This window comes from Vipera berus (assembly GCF_964194415.1).
Source record: "Vipera berus genome assembly, chromosome: 12".
In the NCBI taxonomy this organism is placed as follows: Eukaryota; Metazoa; Chordata; class Lepidosauria; order Squamata; family Viperidae; genus Vipera; species Vipera berus.
The window spans coordinates 3,989,311-4,009,489 of NC_138215.1; the positions used below are offsets into that span (position 1 = coordinate 3,989,311).

General features: G+C 46.7%; 1 protein-coding gene across 1 annotated transcript in view; it reads right to left on the minus strand.

Moving 5' to 3' along the window:
* The window catches only part of IQGAP1 (IQ motif containing GTPase activating protein 1), a 95,036-nt gene that overhangs the window by 42,385 nt on the left and 32,472 nt on the right, over positions 1-20,179 (minus strand). Inside the window, exons 6-13 of the mRNA XM_081337736.1 lie at positions 12,146-12,213; positions 11,765-11,878; positions 11,368-11,546; positions 9,446-9,536; positions 6,932-7,095; positions 6,461-6,545; positions 1,349-1,512; positions 585-745 (exon numbers count right to left, since the gene is read on the minus strand). Coding sequence (XP_081193862.1) covers positions 585-745; positions 1,349-1,512; positions 6,461-6,545; positions 6,932-7,095; positions 9,446-9,536; positions 11,368-11,546; positions 11,765-11,878; positions 12,146-12,213 — 1,026 coding nt within the window. The remainder of the gene's footprint in view (positions 1-584; positions 746-1,348; positions 1,513-6,460; positions 6,546-6,931; positions 7,096-9,445; positions 9,537-11,367; positions 11,547-11,764; positions 11,879-12,145; positions 12,214-20,179) is intronic.

Sequence of the window (20,179 nt, forward strand, 5' to 3'; positions counted from 1 at the left end):
TATTAAAGATGATTTTAAGAACTGAACTAATCACGGGTTAGGGTTGGATAAGGATTTTATGCTCATTTTGGGGTAAATTACCATAAATCCATGTGACATCATACGTAGGTAATTTTTTTTTTTAAAAAAAAACAACCCTAGTGCTGCCTGCCTTTGACTCTCTGATAGATCATTACGCCACTCACATTTTTCATACCAGCAACTGACCTCCCAGACTTTGCAGCTGTCAGCCTCCCAAAGTAATCTGAGCAGGACCCAGAGGAGGGCTCCAGGTCTGCCCTCCTGTAAGAGACCCCGGCCGCCCTCCCAGCCTCGTGGGCCTCAGGGAGCCTCTTTCTAAGTTTTCTGCCCCGGGCTTCCCTCCGGCCTCTGCTACGCCTGCTGGGCTCCCGACGGCTTCCGGAAGCCGCCCGCTCCAGAGTCCCTTCTCTGGCTCTCTTCAGCAGCACTACGTGATTCTGTCTACAGCAGAGACTCTGCTCCCATCCACTCCTGTAACTCCTCCCCTTACTGGTACTGCTACCTCTACGGTCCACAAGAGACCCTCTCTGGGGTGACAATATGGTCACACGGCCGGAACTGACCTCTGGGAGTTTTCATCCTCAACGTTGGTCAGGCCTATCACAGGACTGCTCAGCTGCTTCCACACCATGCTCTTGTCCCCCGAGTCCAGGGCTCGGTTGATCAGGGCCACCGAGGAGAGCATTTCCACAGCCACCAACAACTCTGGGTGTGTGAGTTTACCCTGAAAAGAGAGAGGATGCACGAGGGCCATCCAGGTTACAGTTTAGTAAACAGAATTATCTCTCGCATTAAATCGGTTTAGCAACTCTTTGGCTCATTTTCGTTCCCTTCTTCATGACAGAAGAAATGGGGAGAAAAAAAACACTTAAGTGGGCAATCCTGACACATCTACACCACTTGAAAGCTGCAGGCCCCTCCCCCCTCCTTTTCCCTCCCAACTGGCACAAGCGTTCACTTCCTGCTAAGAAGTCCTCAGCCCCTCCTAATTGTGGTCAAATAGATCTTAGAGGCAGACAAAGCCAAATGCAGGGTGGTTTTCCCAGAAACGTCTTCAATTAAAACTCCATCTATGAGTCAACTCCAGAGAATGAAGTGGTCTGCTGGACAGATGATTGATGCAACAGCTTCTTTCCCAGCACTGCTGGGAACATCTATTTATTATTGCAACTTAGAATTGCAGCCACCGTTGGCTTCTCATCATGTGATCACAGCAGATAAACTTGGATGAAAACATGCATCTCCTCCATCCACAAACGTATGACACTTGTCTATGCATTTAAGGACAGTTGATGGTTGAACTTCAGGACACAAGCCATTTACTTACATCTGGACTCTGTTGCTGCAGGGTGGCCAGTTCTTTCTGGTACAACTCAGCAGCAAAAGGATAAACTGGAGGCAGCTGGGCCTCAGGATTCATCAACTCCACAACAGTTTTCTCAGAAAGGCCATTATGGATGGCCACATTGATCTGTTCCACCGCTGCCAGCTCTGGTGGGACAAAGCAGAAAAAGCCAATGTCAGGTCCACCAGTGTACTCTGATGTCCAGGCATCATGCTAAGGAGGGGGGAGGGAAATGGCATGCTTGGGATTTTTTGCTTTTGCCGTAGGCTTGGGAATTAGGGAGGGGGACTGTCTTCAGAGATGGGGCAGACTCCCTCCCAGCCGGTTCCTGCCTGCTTCCAAGGCTGTCGTGCCCTGAGAGTGACCTGTTATCTGCCCAGCACCTCAGCATTCTCAAAACATCTTCTTTGCATCACATTGGCTACCGATGGACTAGTTGGGGGGTTGGGATTGGGGAAAACAAAAGAATTGCTTTATGCTTTGCGCGGGACCTTCAGATTCCACCTGACTCTACTGTAACCACTCTCTCTCAGTAAAAGTTCTTTTGATTCAACTCAATGGATTCAAGAGTTTTGCTGAGGGGACGGCTGGGGCAGATCCGACAGCCAGCCTCAGGAGCAGAAAATATCCCTGCTCTGGTTCACATTGCCCCAGGCTGTTGCCATGCTCCTTACACAATCCATGACATGTGCGGGCAGGGAGCATAGCACAAAGTAGCAGGATCCATGATTTCTAGCCTGAAAACAATACATCTATTTACAATTTAGGATTAAGGTTAGAATCCTAACCCTAATCCTAAAATGCAAATAGATTTATTGCAAACTACTAGAAAGCCATGCTCACAGAAGCTCTGCATCCAGCAGCAACAGATACAGGTAGTCCTCGACCACAACTGAGCCCAAATCTTCTGTGGCTAAATGAGGCATTTGTTAAGTGAATTTTGCCCCATTTTACGATCTTTCCTGCCACATTTGTTAAATGAACCATGGCAATGGTTAAGTTAGGAACATGGTTGTTAAATGAATCTGGCTTTGCCATATAGTTTGCTTGTCAGAAGATCACAAAAGGGAATCGGGCACGGCAACCGTCATATATATGAGTCAGTTGCCACGCATCTGAATTTTGATCATGACCATGGGAACGCTAACTGTGAAAAACAGTCATAAGTCACTTTTTCAGTGCTGTTGTAACTTTGAACGGTAACTAAATGAGGTGTTGTAAGTGGAGGACTACCTGTATCTTGCTCAAAAATGGAGTCCTGTGACCTCCTCCTCCCACCGTTGGAGTATGTTTTCTGAACCTGAAGGGTTATTATATGTCTGATATGAAAACTGGAGTTTCCTGGACTTCCGGTGGCTCCGTGGCGCCGGAGACAGCCTTCCCGGGCTGCCCGCCGCCCAGCTGTGTGATTTTTCGCCCGAAACAGCGCCGATCAGCTGTTCGGGCGAATTTGAAGCCCCCTCCTCGGGAGAAGAGGAGGGGGTGAGCCCCCAGGTAGGGGTTGAGTTCTCCGGGGCCGCCTGAGCTTGGAGCTTGGGCGGCTGAAGGATCGAACTCCCCCGCAGCCTGGGCTGCTCCCAGCTGGCTTGCGTCTCTGCTCCGGATTTCATGGAGCAGAGCCAGGCGTCTGCGACCATCCCTGCTTGAAGGAGAGACTATGAAAGGAAAAGAGCAGGCAGAGCAGTACAAGAGGGAAAGATGAAGAGATGAAAAGGATTATTTTATTTTACTCTCGAGTTTGATGGACTTTGCTTAAAACTTAAAGTGAAAGTGCGACACAATTGTAAGTAAAAGATGGCGTCTAAACCTCCCCCTAGAACTTTTCGGAGTGCTGGAAATTCTCCGGTGCAACAACAATCATTACTGCAGGCGTTGCATTCTCCAGATGTAGTGACATCGAAGGATCTTGAAAAACATACCCAGTTAATTTTGGAGTCAATGGGTGTTAAATTTGCACAGATGGAGGAGAAATTGGAGAAATTGGAGCAGAGAATGGAAGAAAGGATGGAACAGAAACTTGGAGAGATGAAGGTAGACATTTTGTCCTCAGTGCATAAAATAGCTAAATGTGTGGAGGTGCTGGATGACAAAGTGGCAGAACTGACTCAAAAGAATGCTATATTAGAAGCAAAAGTATTGGAAATTGAAGATTTCAAAGACAAAATGGATAGCGAACTGAGCTTGGCCCAATTTTATCAGATGCAGTTTGCTGTTAGAATTAGAGGCCTAAAAGAGAATATTAAGGAAGATTTAAAGCAGCTGGTTTCTGAGGCTTTTGAGGTGGTATTGAACCATCCAGCATCTGAAATAAAACAAGGCATGGACAAAGTGTTTCGTGTGAACTCGTGGATTGCTAAATAGAGAAAGTTGCCTAGAGATGTGGTGGTTTATTTTGTAAAAAGGGAAATTAGAGATGAAGTTATACAAGCTGCCTATGATACTAAAGTTGTGATTGCTGGTCAAGAAGTTTTGGTTTTAAAAGAAATTCCTCCAAAGATTTTAAAGAGAAGGAAGGACTTTATATTTCTTGTGCAAGAGCTCAAGCAAAGGGATATAAGGTTCAGATGGGAGATCCCAGCTGGGTTGAGCTTCATGTATGAAGGCAAAAGGTACTGTTTGGGTACTGTGAAGCAAGCGCATGATTTTTACAACAATGTCTTAAAAGCAACCCCATCAACATTTTTGGAAGCTGCAGAGGGATCTGGAGAAGGAGAACATCAAGAGGATGAAGATGGACAGATAGACGAGAATGGTACAGGAGGAGATCAAGCTGCAACTCTTTTGGATGATCCTAGAGAACAGAGGGTGACGCGTGCTGCCTTAAAACGCTCAAAAAAGAAAAGAAGATAGGTCTAGTAGAAATCTATGGAACTTCCACAACATACTGATAGTCAAGTGGTAGTTGTGTTTTTAAGAGTTTTGGGATGATATGTATGGTAATAGAATCTTTAATTTGGAATTAATGGACAATTTACTACAGAGGAAGAGGAAGAAAGTTTTGTGGGTTAATGTGGGTTAATTTGTGTAAGAATTATCTATTATAGCCTATTTTGGCCAGAGAGGTTAATAGGGATAGGTGTTTGTGATGTGTAAATGAGAATATGTTTAGGAAATAGTGAATTGTGGAAGAACATAGATGGGAATGACGCTAGTTTTCTTTTATTTTAGTTCTTTATACATATTTAGTATTATTAAGGATTGGTTTACTCTATATAAGCTAGAGAGTGATGGATTTTAGAGTTTATAATTGTTAGTATATGATTGTTTATGATTGCTTTTTAGATATATACCTTGTATTTTGCTCTGGGAAGTCGGGGGGGGGGAGGGGGGGAGGAGGGGATGTAGGGGGGGAGGCAGGGGAGGGAGGAGGGAGAGGGGGAGGGGGGAGATAGGGGGGAGGTAGGGAGGGGAGGAGGGAGGGGGAAGGGGGGGTTTTTTTTAAAGGAAAACTGTATTTTAAAACTTTTCAATAAAAAAAAAAAAAGAAAACTGGAGTTTCCTACCTCACCATCTTCAAATTCTACAGAAGGGAGGATAAAATAGCATGTTTGACTATTTGAAAGGAATCAAGAGATAACAATTCCAGAGGACTGGAAAAGAACTGTGGAATTTTCATCTCCTGATTCATTTGAGGTCTGCTATATTTTGAACTGGTATATAGCAGGAGCTTCATAGACTCAATGCAGTTAGATAAGTTGTTTTTTTTCCAGACAAAGAAGTCTTGACTGTTGGAATGCGCTTAGGCAGAATCCAGGACTCGGGTTCTTTCTAAATGTCGGACCCAGGTTTAAATTCCAGGGATCTAGATCTTGTACTTTCAAACTAAGAAACATTTAGCTGGCTTCTTCCTGGCCTTGAAAGATGGGGACAGTTCTGTCAGCCTGAGAACTGTTAGCTTCCAACTTATCAGATTGATTTATGTGACCATCTGTCACAAATACCTAAGTTTCTATGAAGATTCTCAATGATCATGGTTGCTCAAAGGATCTTTTCAGAAGCTTCCTCAGTTCTGCTGAATGGTGGGGAATGGAAGGATTTAACTGTATGTTTCTTAGTAGTCATCTGGTTGTTAGCACTCTGAAGGTGTGGAGCTCTAAGAGCTAATGACTGACTTTGGGAGTGCTATTGGCTGCAAAGAATATAAATCCTTCCATTCCCCGTCATCCAGCCAGAACCGAAAAAGCTTTTTGGATGAGAAGTGAAATGTCTTCAGTGAAAGCACCAAGGCAGTCCAGTTGCCTTTTGAAAGAAAGCACCTCTGGTACGTGACATAAGGTGCAGCCCAATGAAATCCTTTTCTCTTCAGGTGCTGAGCTGAAATTGAGCTCCCAGAGGCTGGAGCTCCATCCCAACGTTGGCAAAGTCTATGGCGGTTCAGCTGTAGCTATTGATCGCTGTGCTATCTCTCTGGGTAGGACAGTGTAATTGTCAGTGGAGTTGTTAAGTTTGGAAGTCATACTTTCCCTTTTGGCAAATAAGTCACTTCACAAGGCAGCAGGTACAGTTGGCATACATGTGTTTGAATTCCTTGTAGAAGAATCACCAACTCCTCATATGCCTCTTCCCCTTGCCTTCTTGTAAGGGACACTTGCCTCCCGTCTGTCCTTTATGGAGTCCTGTTTTCTGTTCTGCAGTATCCCCAGAATACTTGGAGCCCACCTCAACTGCAAGGACCTGAAAGCTATTTCTGACCTCCACCGCTGTAGATCAGCTTCTCCATCTCTTGCTTCTGGTGGCTATTCTCATCCACTGGGCTTGCTCTTCTATCTGACGGTTTTCCTTCTCTAATATAATCTACTTACTCTGAAATAAACTTTATCTCTCTACCTCTGAGCTTGTAGGATATGGATAGTTTTTATTTTAATTTTACGGGAATCAGAATGCTTTCCAACACAACTACTAGTGTGATTTCCCAATATTTTGAAGGGGAACATGTAACTAGGCTGTAAATTGGCCTTAACATGCTTGAAAAATAAGGAACCCTACCCATCCAGCTGAATGACAAAAGCTGCACGCTCTCTCTGGGTCCAAATGTATCTATGCTTGTCCTAGATGGGGTTTCTTTCATGCTGAGCTCAGCCTAAAAGGACTTACTCTGCTGGTACTGCTGCGCTGCAGCATTGGCCTGATTGATCCCGGCCTGCAACTCCTCCTTTTGCAGAGGTCCATCTCTGCCATCCTGAGAATGAAAAAGAAGAGGGTTTATTTTTTACTGCCTCCCCTGCCTTTGCCAGGTTGAGGGTGCTCTGCCCTAAACTGCCACTGAACCAGAACAAAATGAGAAGCTATAAACAAAGAGTGAAACAACAACTTCACTTTACAGCCCTTCCGTATTTCCTTGCTACTCCTGTCTCTAGAAATCTGCTTAAGAGGAAGCAGGGACTTTTTCTGGTGCTATCAATGCAAGGGCATCTCAGAAAAAAATAATAATTAGGGTGCCCTACTGTGGGTACCGCTCCCAGCACTGATCAGGCACACAGCCCAGTCTGCGTTCCAATGTTGCAGACTTTCCCACAGCAACAGCCCAAGGAGAGCCCAGACCGGCACTGTACTTCTCTTTCCTACCTTTTGCTTGTCTTGCTTCTCGCGAAGAAGCTGCTTGAAGTACCAATCGCTGTTTTCGGGATGCAGCACACGGAGGCCCAGGGCAGCTGAAGACAAAGCTCTGTACAAGGCAGCTGCGTCTCCCTGGTCCAGAGCCAGATCAATCTTAGCTAAGGCTGAACGTGCTGGAGAGAAAGAAAAGGAAATCTACAGGGAACCCAATCAGATTTCCCCCTTCAGCCATTGCAATTTTAAAAATAAAGGGAAACACATCCGCAGGTTCCTGTAGCCCAGGGGTCACGGCAAGGCCTTCGGAATCAAGAAGGCCTTGTACGGTTCCCAGCTGCCGGTCAGAAAGAAACCGGCTAAGGTTATAAAGCTGCTCAGATTTTGCTGTATTTTGTCCCACTCGAAATTGCCCCGATCATGTTAGCTTTCACTAACAACTTATATAGGAGGAGGATACCAGGCAAAACAAAAAATATTATCTGCCTTTATAGTTGCAAGTGCAGCATATGACAAAAGTGAGGAAGCATGGATTGTTATATAAATTAATACAAGCAACAGCATGCCAAAAAGTACGTGACTTAGCAATAACAAGGTTTGCTGGCAGAATTTTTCCTGTGACTATGGGAGAAGACATTAGTGGTCCTAAAATACTAAGCAATGGACTACCACAACGCTCTGCTTTGGCGCCCCTTCTTTTCAACTTATACACCACTGGTATGCCTCAAAGACCAGTGTCCAAAAAATCCCCAAACTCCTGGCATGTAGTAATTACCAAGAGTAAAACCTTATTGAAAGATCCACTTAGGCACAGCAGAAGCAAAGTCAGCTCTGAGGTTTTCCCATGAAAACCCACATAGGTAAACCCCCCCTTTTTTCTGGACTTTTACCCAAGTGGATCGCTGCTATTTTGTCTAACAGGCTGCAGAAAGTTAAAATAGGCAACTCAATGTCTGATCCGGGATCAACTAACAGTGGTGTTCCTCAGGGCAGCGTCTTAGGACATACTCTTTTCCTGATTCATGTAAATGACTTATGTGATAACTTTAAAGCGCCTGTGTCCTCTTTGCTGATGATGTAAAATTGTTTAATACTACTGAAAATTCACTTGTTTTGCAAAATGATATCCACCACATTTTGAAATAGTCTTCAAACTGGCAACTTCAAATTTTGGTTAAGAAATGTTCAGTTTTACATATTGGAAAACAAAACCAGAATGTAAAGTATAAGTTAGGTGGCACTGACCTCATTTTGTTAAGGACCTGGGTATACTCATCCCTAACGATTTATTTTCTAAAATTCATTATAACGGCATTGCTAAAAAAAAAAGCACTAAAACTTGTGAATGTAACTCTATGAAGTATTTTTTCCCTGGAAATACCCTATCCACCACATGCCTTGGTGGAGCAGTGGGCTAATGCCTCCTTAAGTAAAACCAGCTGCCTGCAATTAGTGCAGGTTCGAGTCCCACTAGGCTCAAGGTTGACTCAGCCTTCCATCCTTCTGAGGTAGGTAAAAGGAGGACCCAGATTGTTGGGGGCAATAAACTGACTTTGTAAAAATGCCGCTTGGGGTGTGTGTGAAAGCCCTAATAAGCAGGCATATACATAGAATGAAGGCTACTGCTAAGCACATTTGATTTGTGCTTAGATTGTAAGCTGCCCTGAGTCTTCGGAGAAGGGCGGGATATAAATGGAATTAAAATAAAAAATAAATTAAACTATTGCTCAGTAGAGCTTAGAAAACCTACGTTAGGCTAATCCTAGAATATTGCTCAACTGTTTGGAATCTTTGGCACATAACAGACATTAATACAATTGAATGAACTCAGAAGTACTTTACAAGACAAGTCTTTGGGATTTCCCATCTGCCCAAGCTTGGAGAGGTAAAACCGCTTTTCCATTTCCATCCTGTCTAAACAACAGAAGGCCTAAGCCAGGGGTAGGCAACCTCGGCTCTTTAATGACTCATGGACTTCAACTCCCAGAATTCCTGAGTCAGCATAGCTGACTCAGGAATTCTGGGAGTTGAAGTCCATGAGTCATAAAAGAGCCAAGGTTGCCTACCCCTGGCCTAAGCTTTTCGCTGCTATTTGTTTACTGCATAAATAAGGTAGCTTGACTCTAAAAGGATCCTGGGTGGTTTATATTATCTTAAAAAAAAAGAAACCTAAGTGCCAGGATGAAAGCACACCAATTCCCAAAACCAACAGCAGCTCCAGAGGGGCTCCAGAGATACCCCAGCCCCAGGCTCAGGAACCAAGCCGGATCTTAAGGGACTTCTGGAAAGTTTGAAGAGCGGGAGCTGCATGCATCTGCGAGGGGAGTCTGGAAGCATTTAATCACCCGACGCCTTTCAGCTATGCTGCTTATTTCGAGTTAAATTTCTAATTTCAACTTTAGAAGAGGAAGGAAACTATGAGCAGAGCATTCCAGTCAAGCAGGCCCGGGAACGTGGAAGGATTTGCTGCTCCCTGGAGGTGCTTTCACACAAGAGGGCCAGAAAAGGAGTCCTAGAATAAACACTTACTATTAACTTGGTTGACGTTGCCCTGAATCTCTGCTTGAGTCAGGAGCTCTTCATACACATCTCGCTCCCTTCCTGCATCCTCGGGGGCAACCTAGAGGCAAACCGGCACCGTTTAGGAACTCAAGAGATCCCCTCAGGCCGATAAGCTCCCACTAGGGCCTCGATGGTCACAGAGGCAGGAGCTGCAAAGGCCTTGAGGCTACACAGAGATCCAGCAGGAGCTTCTTCTTCTAATAAGTAATGGCAGGTAACAAAGCATCACTAAAGATAAAGGTAATTAAATTTGCAAACAACCTCTCAAGAAGTTATAAACTGCCAAAGGTTTTTGAAGGAACAAATGAAAAGTGACTGAAATAGGACATCAACCAGAGACCAAATTATTAACCCAAATTCCAGAATTTCAAATGACATTTCAAGTTGAGGCAGCGTTTATCTAATCTATTCCCTCACTATTTGGTAACTTTCTAAAAAGCTTTGGGTTTTAAACTTATGTAAATATTACGAATATATTCTAATAGATATCAGTCTGATTTATTGTTAGTTCCCCTGCAGAGACTTACTGAAGTCAAAAAAACGTCATTCTAACTCAGAGGTCCCCAATCCCTGGTCCGTGGACCAGTACCGGGCCACGGCATGCCAGGAAGCGATCCACACAAACAAGGAAAGCCCCATCTGTGGGATGCAGGCACCACACAAAGCTACGCACCCTCCACTCCATGGAAAAACCTCTCTCCACGGAACCAGTCCCTGGTGCCCCAAAGGTTGGGGACCTCTGTTCTAACTAACGCAGGCCTTTGGGAGGGAACGTCGGGCACAGGCCCCCAAGGGCCCTCTTGGATGGGAAAGAATAAGTCCATCAAAGAAGAATAAATACATAAAAGGAAACATCCTGCCCCATTATTACTACTATTATTTTGTTAATAATTAAATGTATCTGCTGCCCCTCTCAAGCAGCTTACAGTGAAATAAAAGATACACATCAAAACAATTATAAATTTAGAAACATTAAAATTACAAAAAATTAAAACGAAACTAAAAAAAAACATGGGTTTCGAATGGCGAGGTGGGGGTGGGGGTGCCTTCTGTGTGACTGGACCAGCCACTTCCCAGCAACAGCTTCTCCTTTGGGACCCAATGCCAACCAGCACAGCCATATTTTAAGGCCTTCCTTGAAGGCTAAATGGGGTGGGTGGGCAATCTCGCCTCCTGTGGCAAGATGTTCCAAAGGGCAGGGGCAGAGGCAGAAAAGGCTCTTCTCCTGGACCCACACCAGCCACAGTTCCTTGGCTGACGGGATCTGCAGTAGGCCACTTCTGCCAGCTCCTCGGATATCCTGAACCCACAGAGGACTTTCAAGGTAAATGACCAACACCTTGAATTGGACCCGGAAGCAGATCGGCAGCCAGCACAGCTCACATAACAATGAGGCTACACCTGTCACCTGAGCAGCCTCCAGAACTGTCCACACTATTGCATTATGAACCAATTGTAGCTTCCAAATGCTCTTCAAGGGTAGCCCCACGTAATGTTGCAATAATTCAAATGGGAGATGACCAGGGCATCAGTGACTGAGCGCAGGGCCTCACGATCCAGAAAAGGGCACAACTGGCACACAACCCAAAGTTGTGAAAAGGCTTTCCTAGCCACGACTGCTACCTGCTCTTTGAGCAGCAGTCACGAATCTAGGAGAACCCTCAAGTTGCACACCAGATCTGTCTGGGGCACTGCCACCCCATACAGAGCTGAAGATGACAAACCTCTGGATCCTGAGGCTCCACCTGTCCACTATGTCTTAGGGTTCAGTCCAGGCCCCCCAAAATGCAACGTAGGGCCCCACTGCTACACCTTGGGCTCTGGTGTGAGAAACACTCAAATATCAGCGGGCCGAATCCACAGCCATCCCACCCTTGAGAGAATGTTACCCTCTTCCGTGTGTTTTCTGCCTTCTCCTGCTTGGCTTGGAAGAGGGTGCCCTGATAGACGAGGGCCAGGGTCTCATCGAGATTCACCAGCACGGCGTTGGGGTTTTGCATGGCCGAAAAGGTCTCAGCGGGAATCTGACGGTCGATGGCTTCATTAATGGCGATCACGGCTGCGTGCACTGCAGGGGAGAAAAGGTGAGAAAAGCTCGGCTCCACAGTACAGTCCCAAAGGCCGGACTCCCACCCTGCAGAGAGGCCTGGCCAGAAGAGCCGCTGCGTTTCTCTGGGCCAAATATTCTGCCATTCTGGTACTGGAGAACACACAGCGCGTCTGTAGCCCAGTCTCTAATTTGGAAACCTCTCTAATAAGAAGAAAGGGGACCCGATTTCCTCTTACATGCTGCTTCGTCCAGAGACAGCTCGTTAGCTAGAATTCCGCCGATCTTGCCAAAGGCAGGCATCTGGATGCCATACTTCTCCAGTTCGCTCCTCATGTTACTGATTTCTTCCTCTGAAACAGAAGGGACAGGTGACCTCTTGGGACGGGCAGCCCCAGGTGCAGGAAGGCAGAGGCAGAGAGACGCCAGGAGCTTCTCCTGCAGGGCTGCTCCTCCCATTCTCGGGCCTGGGCAATCGCCAGGGCCTCCCCGTGGAGGGCTGGTCCTTTGGCAGGAAGCAAAGGCAGACAGAAGGTCCAGCGGCTGCCCTTTCTGAAGGTCTTGTAACCCCCCCATCCCCCTTAGTGGGCAGAGCAGCAGAAAGGAAAGGCTTCTCTCACCTGTGAAGTCCACTTTGCCATACAGATCCTGAATCTGTGGAGCTAATCCCAGCTTGAACAGGTACAGGCTGAAAAAAGATGGAAAGTCAAGCATATCGAAAGCCCCGGCCCCATTCCATGACCTAAGCTCAGATTTACCCGTTATGAATGTCCTTACACACACACACACACAGACACACACACAAGATTATTCTTGCAAGAGGAGCAGAGAATTATTATTTTTTTCAAAATAAATGTTCATTTGGTCTTGGGTCCAAATGACCAGTGGTGTCTGCTTCATTGGTCCATTTGGGGTTTGCTCGGTCCACGCTGCTATTCTCAGTGGCTGCAAGTGAGGGAGAGGAAGTGCCTCTGCCCAGAGACCCCGAATCCGGACAAGTTGGCTGAGGCCATCAGTTCTGGGGAGCTTATGCCCATGACCAGGGGGTCTCCTTGGCCATCCTGTAGCTTGATGCTGCCTTCTTTGGGCACCTGGTTGGCCTTTCCAGCCAGGCCTTCAGCCCTGATGATTCCCCACTCCCCCCGCTTCCAATGCTACCCAGGCCCAACTATGTTTAGTTTCCCGGGGAGAACTATGAAATGTTTAAGTTCATGCTCCTTCCTTCTCTCTTTGGCCTCCTTGGGACTCTGACCTAGCGACTGAGTTGGGCCTGCTTAAAATAAGGGCTTCGTTACACTCCCCCCTCCGTTCCCATCTGGTTGGCAGGGCCGGGCGCAGCAGAGTCTTCACCATTTGGGGTGCCCTATGTCTCCCGAGCAGCAGGATAGGAAGAGGGGGCCAATGGGATCATAAAATCCTGAAGGCCAGGGACTAAGGCCCAGGAAGCCCAGATTCTACAGGATCCTCAAAGGTGTTTTTAAGGGCAGGATTGGGATAGGTTAGGGGTAGGGCAACCTTGGCTCTTTTATGACTCGTGGACTTCAACTCCCAGAATTCCTGAGCCAGCCGTGCTGAGCGAAAGGGGAGAGGTTTCCAAGCTGAGCCATATGCCGGCTCAGGAATTCTGGGAGTTGAAGTCCATGAGTCATCAAAGAGCCATGGCTGCCTATCCCTGGGATAGGTAAAATGCAGAAGGGGAAAAATTGGCAGAAGAACTTCCAACATCAGAGAAATTGTTAAAAGAATTTAAATCCCTTCTTCCCAGGCTTTTTTTCAAGCCCAGGATGAAAATTGGGAGTGCTTGGCCTTTCTTCCAGCCTTCCTACCAACCCGCCAAGAATTCCTACGGATATGCCTTGACCTGGCTATATTTACCCCTCCAAGAGGCTGTCTTAATTGCTTTTAGCCGGGCATATAATTTTGTTTCTAAGAGAACAACAAAGATTGCACACAGATGGTTGCCCAGCAAAACTGACAAGATAGCTCAATGGCAGAGAAACCCAAAGCGAGTGAAAGCAGAGTGAATCTCTGGATGTTTGGCACATTTCACTGTCCTCCTTTTAAGTTTTTTTTGTTTTCATTAGATTTATAGCTGCCTTTCACCCAGCAAAAAAAAGAAAGTCTACAAAGTGCTCCCCCCCACTCTTTTATTTCTCCCTCCAACAACTCTATGAGGCAGGTGGGACCGAGGGAATGGGACCGGCCCAAAGGCAACCAGGGTGCTTCGGTCACTGAAGGGCAACTAAAATCTGTGCCATCTGGCTCCCAGTTCCACACTGAAACCCTCGACACATAAGGTAACACCTCAGACCCAGAGGCTCCTTGCCCCAATTTCTGCCCATGGGATCATGTAGGTGCCTAACTGATCAAGTGTATTCATTAAGTCCACTCTAAAGGTAAAGGTTCCCCCACACATGCGTGCTAGTCGTTTCCGACTCTAGGGGCCGGTGCTCATCTCCGTTTCAAAGCCGAAGAGCCAGCACTTGTCCGAGGACATCTCCGTGGTCACGTGGCCGGCATGACTAGACACCAAAGGCGCACGGAGCGCTGTTACCTTCCCACCGTAGTGGTCCCTATTTTTTACTTGCATTTTTATGTCTAGGTTGGCAGAAGCTGGGACGAGTAACAGGCGCTCACTCTGTTACACGGCACTCGGGATTCGACCCGCCAAACTGCCCACCTTCTGATCAACAAGCTCAGCGTTCTAACCCACTGAGCCACCGCATCCACTCTACTGGCACATAAAATCATTTGTTGACTGTGAATTACTAACCTACAACTGTCTTAGGGAAGGAGAAAACTGCTGGGACGTTTACAATTAGGATGCACAAACAAGAGGACAAGCAAGAAGACGAGAAGGCACCGAAGGAGGGCGGTTCAATTGGCTTTGCTCTTTCTGGCTGAGCACAAGGGGCGATCAGCTCGGAGATTACGCCCCAGCCGGGTCTGGAGAGAGGACACCGTGCTCTGCTGCAGAAGCAGAGTGAAAGGCGTCCAACAGGGTAAGAGAGCAGAGGGAGGAGGACAGCGGCCACCCATCCCCAAATTGAAGCGTTAAGGCCAGGGCTTCAGTTCTTGGGGCCGTCTTTTAGGTTAAGCAGCTGCCGAAGAAGAATACAACATGACCAACAAAAACTAGCATGTTTTTTTTTTAAAAAAAGAAGCCAGCAGGGCAGACGGTTTCCATTTTTACTGATCACCATGATCATCAAGCAAGCAACCATCTGACTATTGGGCTTAAGTCATGGGCTGCTCCCAGAGAGAAAACATTTTCCCTTGATTAGTGTTGTGATTCAGGGTCAGCCTGTGGGTTCGGCAGTTGGGTCGGACGACTCAGAGGAGGAGGGGGGTGTTGAAGAGCTTGCTGAGGGGGTTGGAGAGCTTGCTGATGAGAGCCCTCAGCCAGGCCCCTCCCACCTGGTCATGACGCAGACCCAGCTGTGGATGAAGATGACCCACAGCTGGCCCTGTTCAAGGACGCCCGACGCAGGAGGCAGTCAATCAGGAGTAAACAGAGGAAGGCAATGGGGCACCTCGGAAGGAGGCAGAGAGAAGCCACGCCCTGAACTGTATAAAAGGGGAATGCGTGGGAGGGCTGGTTTGCTGAAGGTAACCGCTTGAATAGCTCCTGTTTCATGGTTCGTGTCTTGTTCTGTTTGCTTTTGTATCCATAAATTTGGCAGGCTTAGTTCCAGCCTCTTGCCTTCTTGTAAAAGGGGTTGTCCCTGCCTTTTCTGCAGGGCCGGTAGCAGGCTGGTACAGAACAATTAGGTCACTACAGAAGTAAGTAGAAATACATTCTGGTATTTGACACTCCCAGGTTGACAGAAAACAAAGGTCCTGAAGAATGAGGAGGATATCGCTTTGAGATCTGGGAGATGGATACATTGATCCTCACAATCTCTGATGGGCCTTCATTTTGGAATAAACACTGCCAGCAAATTGCAGAAGACAGCTGAACTCACTGTCAAGAGTGATTCGCTTTTCACCTAGTTTCTTCTCCGCTCTTAACTTGACAACAATTGGGAGAGGGGATTGAATTGCCTGGGATGGGAATGGAATGCCAAGAATCGGTCTGCAGATAGTGAAACCCTGCTCATCCTTTCAAGGCCAAGCTGCACAGATGTTTAAATGGTCCAGGCAGTTCCCATAACAAAAGGAGCATATGTGATTGGACATCACAATAGACTGAAGGGGATGGCCAAAGGGGGAATTCAAGTTTAATTATGTGGACATTCGAGCGGGAAATTCAGAGCTGGTTTTGCTTCTTTTGTACCAATGCAGTGTACTCGATAAAAGTGTTACTTGTGGGAAGAACAATGTCCCAGGAGTTCCTTTCTTGGATTCGCTAGCTGGACATCTGACACTCACATAGATTCATAGGTTGCAGACTGCCTTGGAAAGTTTGAATAAACACAACTATTCACAGGTAAGGTCCCAATATATTTAAATCTTTCATGAGTTAAGTTGCTCCGTCCATCTGATGAAGAGAAGTGCAGCGTATGCCTTTGAAATAAAATCTAGTAGTCTTTTCGGTGATAGCGGTGACAGGGAAACTCTGCACGTGATGGGTTAAAACTGGCATGGGACATGGATGGCAGGATCATTGGGATGGGCAATACAGGAGAACAGAGACCCACCTATTAGTGCCAGTCAGATGGCCAAATTGTCAGGAAACGTGGTTGGTGCTGCAACTGGTGGTGGCAGTAAACTGAAGCAGCCAAGGGCAGGAAGGCTTTTACACAACTTTGTGTTACGTGCGAATTGTGTCTCTTCCTAGACTGGAAGGCTCTGCTCACTGTCACTCGGTCACTTCCTGAGGTGTAACGGTACATGGGAATGACTTGGGAGACAAGAGAAAGATCCCAAAGCAATGATACCAGTAAGACCATCAAACATTCACATCTGCCTATCCTAGGTCCTTGGGAAGGACAAAATAGGCGGACAGAAATGCCAAATCCAGTCTGAACATCCAGCTGACTGTGCAACAAACAACAATAACAATTCACAAGACCACCTCTCCCTGGCTGTTTCTGCCCATGCCATCAAATCCAGCAAGACAGGAGACTGCGGATCCCACTGGCCAAAGAAAAGGTGGGGTCCTCAGTTGTTCTGCCTGCCCTTTGGAACCCCATTCTCAGGGATTAAATTGGCTTTGATCCTGCCAGCTTTACTGAAAGCTCTCAAGATGTGTTTGTTTGTTTATATTTTGTATTTCTTAACCATCCATCTCCCACAGAGAGGGGCTTGAGGTGGTGTACAATATAAACAAAATTAACATTAAAATCAGAATTAGTTTAACATTAAAAAATTTTACATTCATAAAAGCAACGTTACAAAATTTCAAACGGTGAAGAGTTTGAAAATGGGGGGTTAGCAGTTGTTCATACAGGGAAGGGGTTTCTCCTGGGGCTAGCAATCCCATGCTTCTATGGGCTCTTTGCCCCCTCTGAACGCATGGCTGCAGAGCCACGTTTTGACCCCTTTGCAGAAGGCCCAGAGACTGCGGGTCTTCCTCACCTCTGCAGGCAGGCTCTCTTCCTAGACCTGCCAGTCGAAATTCTTTGACTGACGGGGTCTGCAGCACACCTTCCCTGCCTGATCTGAATGGGACAGGCTGATGTGATGGGGCGAAGGAGGTTCCTAGGTTAGCCTGGGCCAGTGCCATGTAGGGCTTTGTAAGGGTTGATCAGCACCTGAATTGGACACTGAAGCGAACTGGCAGCCAGTGCAGCTGAATTGAATTGAATTGAATTGAATCAAATTGAATTGAATTTATTAAATTTATATGCCGCCCTTCTCCCTAAGGACTCAGGGCGGCTCACAACGATAAAGTTAAAAACATAAAATACAAAATTTAAAAAAGAATTAAACAATAAATGTAATGAATACGTAACAATTAACCCAATAAAACCAAATTTAAAACTGTAGTCACTCCAGAACAAAGGCCTTACATGTGCCCTTCTTTGGGCACCCTGTGTATGGCTCGTGTGGCCGCATTCTGCACCAGCTGAAGCTTCCGGATACTTATCAAGAGTAGCCCCAGGTAGAGCGTGCCTGACCACAGGGTAGAGTTATTATTTAAAGCCTGTTGTCTACTCCCAGTTGGCTTGGCTCTTCAATGATTATTGTGGTGAGACGGATGACCATTTAGACAGACTGGAGTAATAAAAGAAAAGCTCTCTCTACCCACGACACAATGAAAGGCAGACGGGCAGGCATGTGGCATGGCTGGCGCTTTTGCGGAGACCCACTGGAGCAGGACTTCAGGGGCAGCCCAGCTATGAGAACTCCTCTCCTTGCAGATCCTGCCACAGTTACAATGCCAGGTTTGGGGCAATGAGCAGCTGAGGTCACACGGGACCCTCTCCCAGCAGCTGGGAGCAGTACCCAGAGGCGAGTGGTGACAGGGCCCTCGCGATGGAAGTGGGCCACAGACACAAGCTGGGGGCGCTGCTGGTGTAATGGTTGCAGAAGTCCCTGGCTGCAAATCTATCAGGCTACGGATACCAAGAAAGACACCGAATTACTTCAAGGCAATTTCCTTTATTCTTCTTCACCTACAAAAATCTTGCCAAACTAAAGCAGATGCCCCATTAAACATGAGACTCCTAGGACATTCAGGGGGGAGCCGTCTTCCCCCTCTTCCTCCCAACCAAACTATCTAAGCTTTGCTATCCATTGTTCCTCTAAAATCCAGCCCTGCCCCTGGGAATCTCACAACACGATCCCATCACAAAATCTTCATGAGCTCCTGGATACCATCTCGCGGCTAGTAGCTTTTCACAAGTAGCTTTTCTCTCCATGACACTGGGCAAGGAACTACTGGCTCTCGTGGTGCCCCATCTGACGCCTCTGCCAGAAGAGCTACACTGATTGCCAGACCCAAATCCGATGCTTGTGATCACCCATTATGCCCTCAACGGCTGAGGACCTGCCTATTTGCAGTACACACACCCCCGCCTCCTCTCGTGACTATTTCTTTGAGGAGGATCCACACCCAGGGCCCAGAAAACAGGTCTGCTCTGCCAGTGCACCTGCCTAGGGAAGACCATCCCCCCAAGACATGGAGGGCCCCCACCTTGCCAGCCTTCAGCCGACCCGTCTGTTTTCCTAGGACTGGACCAAGGTAGTTTGGGACAGGTGTTTGGACAGATTCTTTTTTAATGGTGGGTGAAGGGGAAAGGTGTTGTGTCTTTTCTGAATTGTGATATATACACACTGCTTGCATTTTACTTTATGTTGCACAGCATTTCCTCTATTTATTCAACGTTTAATGTGTTAGGCTGCCCTGAGTGACCCTTTGGACTTAGGCTGTCTAAATGTGTGACCAATATAATGTGCAAGTCGGGCTCGTCTGCCTCCTGACTGAATTCAGAAAGAATGAAAAACAGAAACCTTCAGGGCTCTCTGATTTCACTGGCTATATCTTTATTTTTTATTTTTTTTTTAGGTGTTTAGGCCTTCAGTTGTTTATAGTTACATTGTTTGGATTTGGGCTGGCGTTATTCCTACCAAAGATGTTTTAAAACCCCCACTAGCTGTCACAAGCTGTTTAACTACAGCAGAACCTAAATGTAATAGTTAAATAAAATTATTCCCTATCGTGCAAAAATAGTAAACAGTAACAGAAGTGTGACATCCCTTCAAGTATTTGAAAATCGCCACTGTTCAGAACTCGTGTCTTCCCAAGACCCAGCCTACACACCTTTTGGCTGTGGGACGTCTTTGCACTTTCAAGATGTCTTTTCTGCTGCTGACCTTTTCTCCAAGCTGCTTGTGCAGCCCAGACTAGCTCCTTTGCTATCTTCCAGTTTTTGCCTGGTGAGGAATTGTTTGCAACCATGTTTTCAGTCCTCTTTCTTTAGGCCCTCTCACCCTCCTTATGCATCGCTTCCTGTTCCCTGGTTATTAACCCTGCCGGAACGATGCTAAACTCAATTCTCACACAAACAGCCTGATGTCAGACCTAAACACGGCCAAAACAAGAGACAAGTGGGAAGCCATTCTCCCATATGTTCAGCTTGTCACAAGAGAAAAAGGCACAAAAACGAACACTGCTGTCAGAATGGCTTCTCAGCCTTTTTACTATGAATATTCTTATTAGCAGGTTCTAGCTACTTTTCTCTCAGTTGATCCTATTGTATTTGGCCTAGGCCCATGGGGGCGAACCTATGGCACGCGTGCCACAGGTGGCAGGCAGAGCCTTCTCTGTGGGCACAGGCGGCGGCGCCCCAGTCCTTCAGCTGGGTTTTATAAAACCTTTTCGCTTTAGGCCTCCGCTGCCATGTCCCAAAAAAAGGGGGAGGTTCAATCAATTTCAACTTCTTGTGGGGGAAAAAAAGATCCCGCAAAGTTAGAATTGATTGATTGAAGTTTTTAGTCCCACCCAGTCTGCCATTACCACCACAGCCACGCCCACACAATGCGCCATGCCCATACAATTGGCCACACCCACCCGACACCCAACGATACATAAGTGGGTTTTGGGTTACAGTTTGGGCACTCGGTCTCTAAAAGGTTCGCCATCACTGGCCTAGGCCTTCTGAATGAATAAATCCAGCCTGCAGCAGTTAACAGAGAAATCCAATCACAGCAAAATCCACTCTTCAATAACAGCACACTCAAGGCAATTTGATTACATAAACTCATAT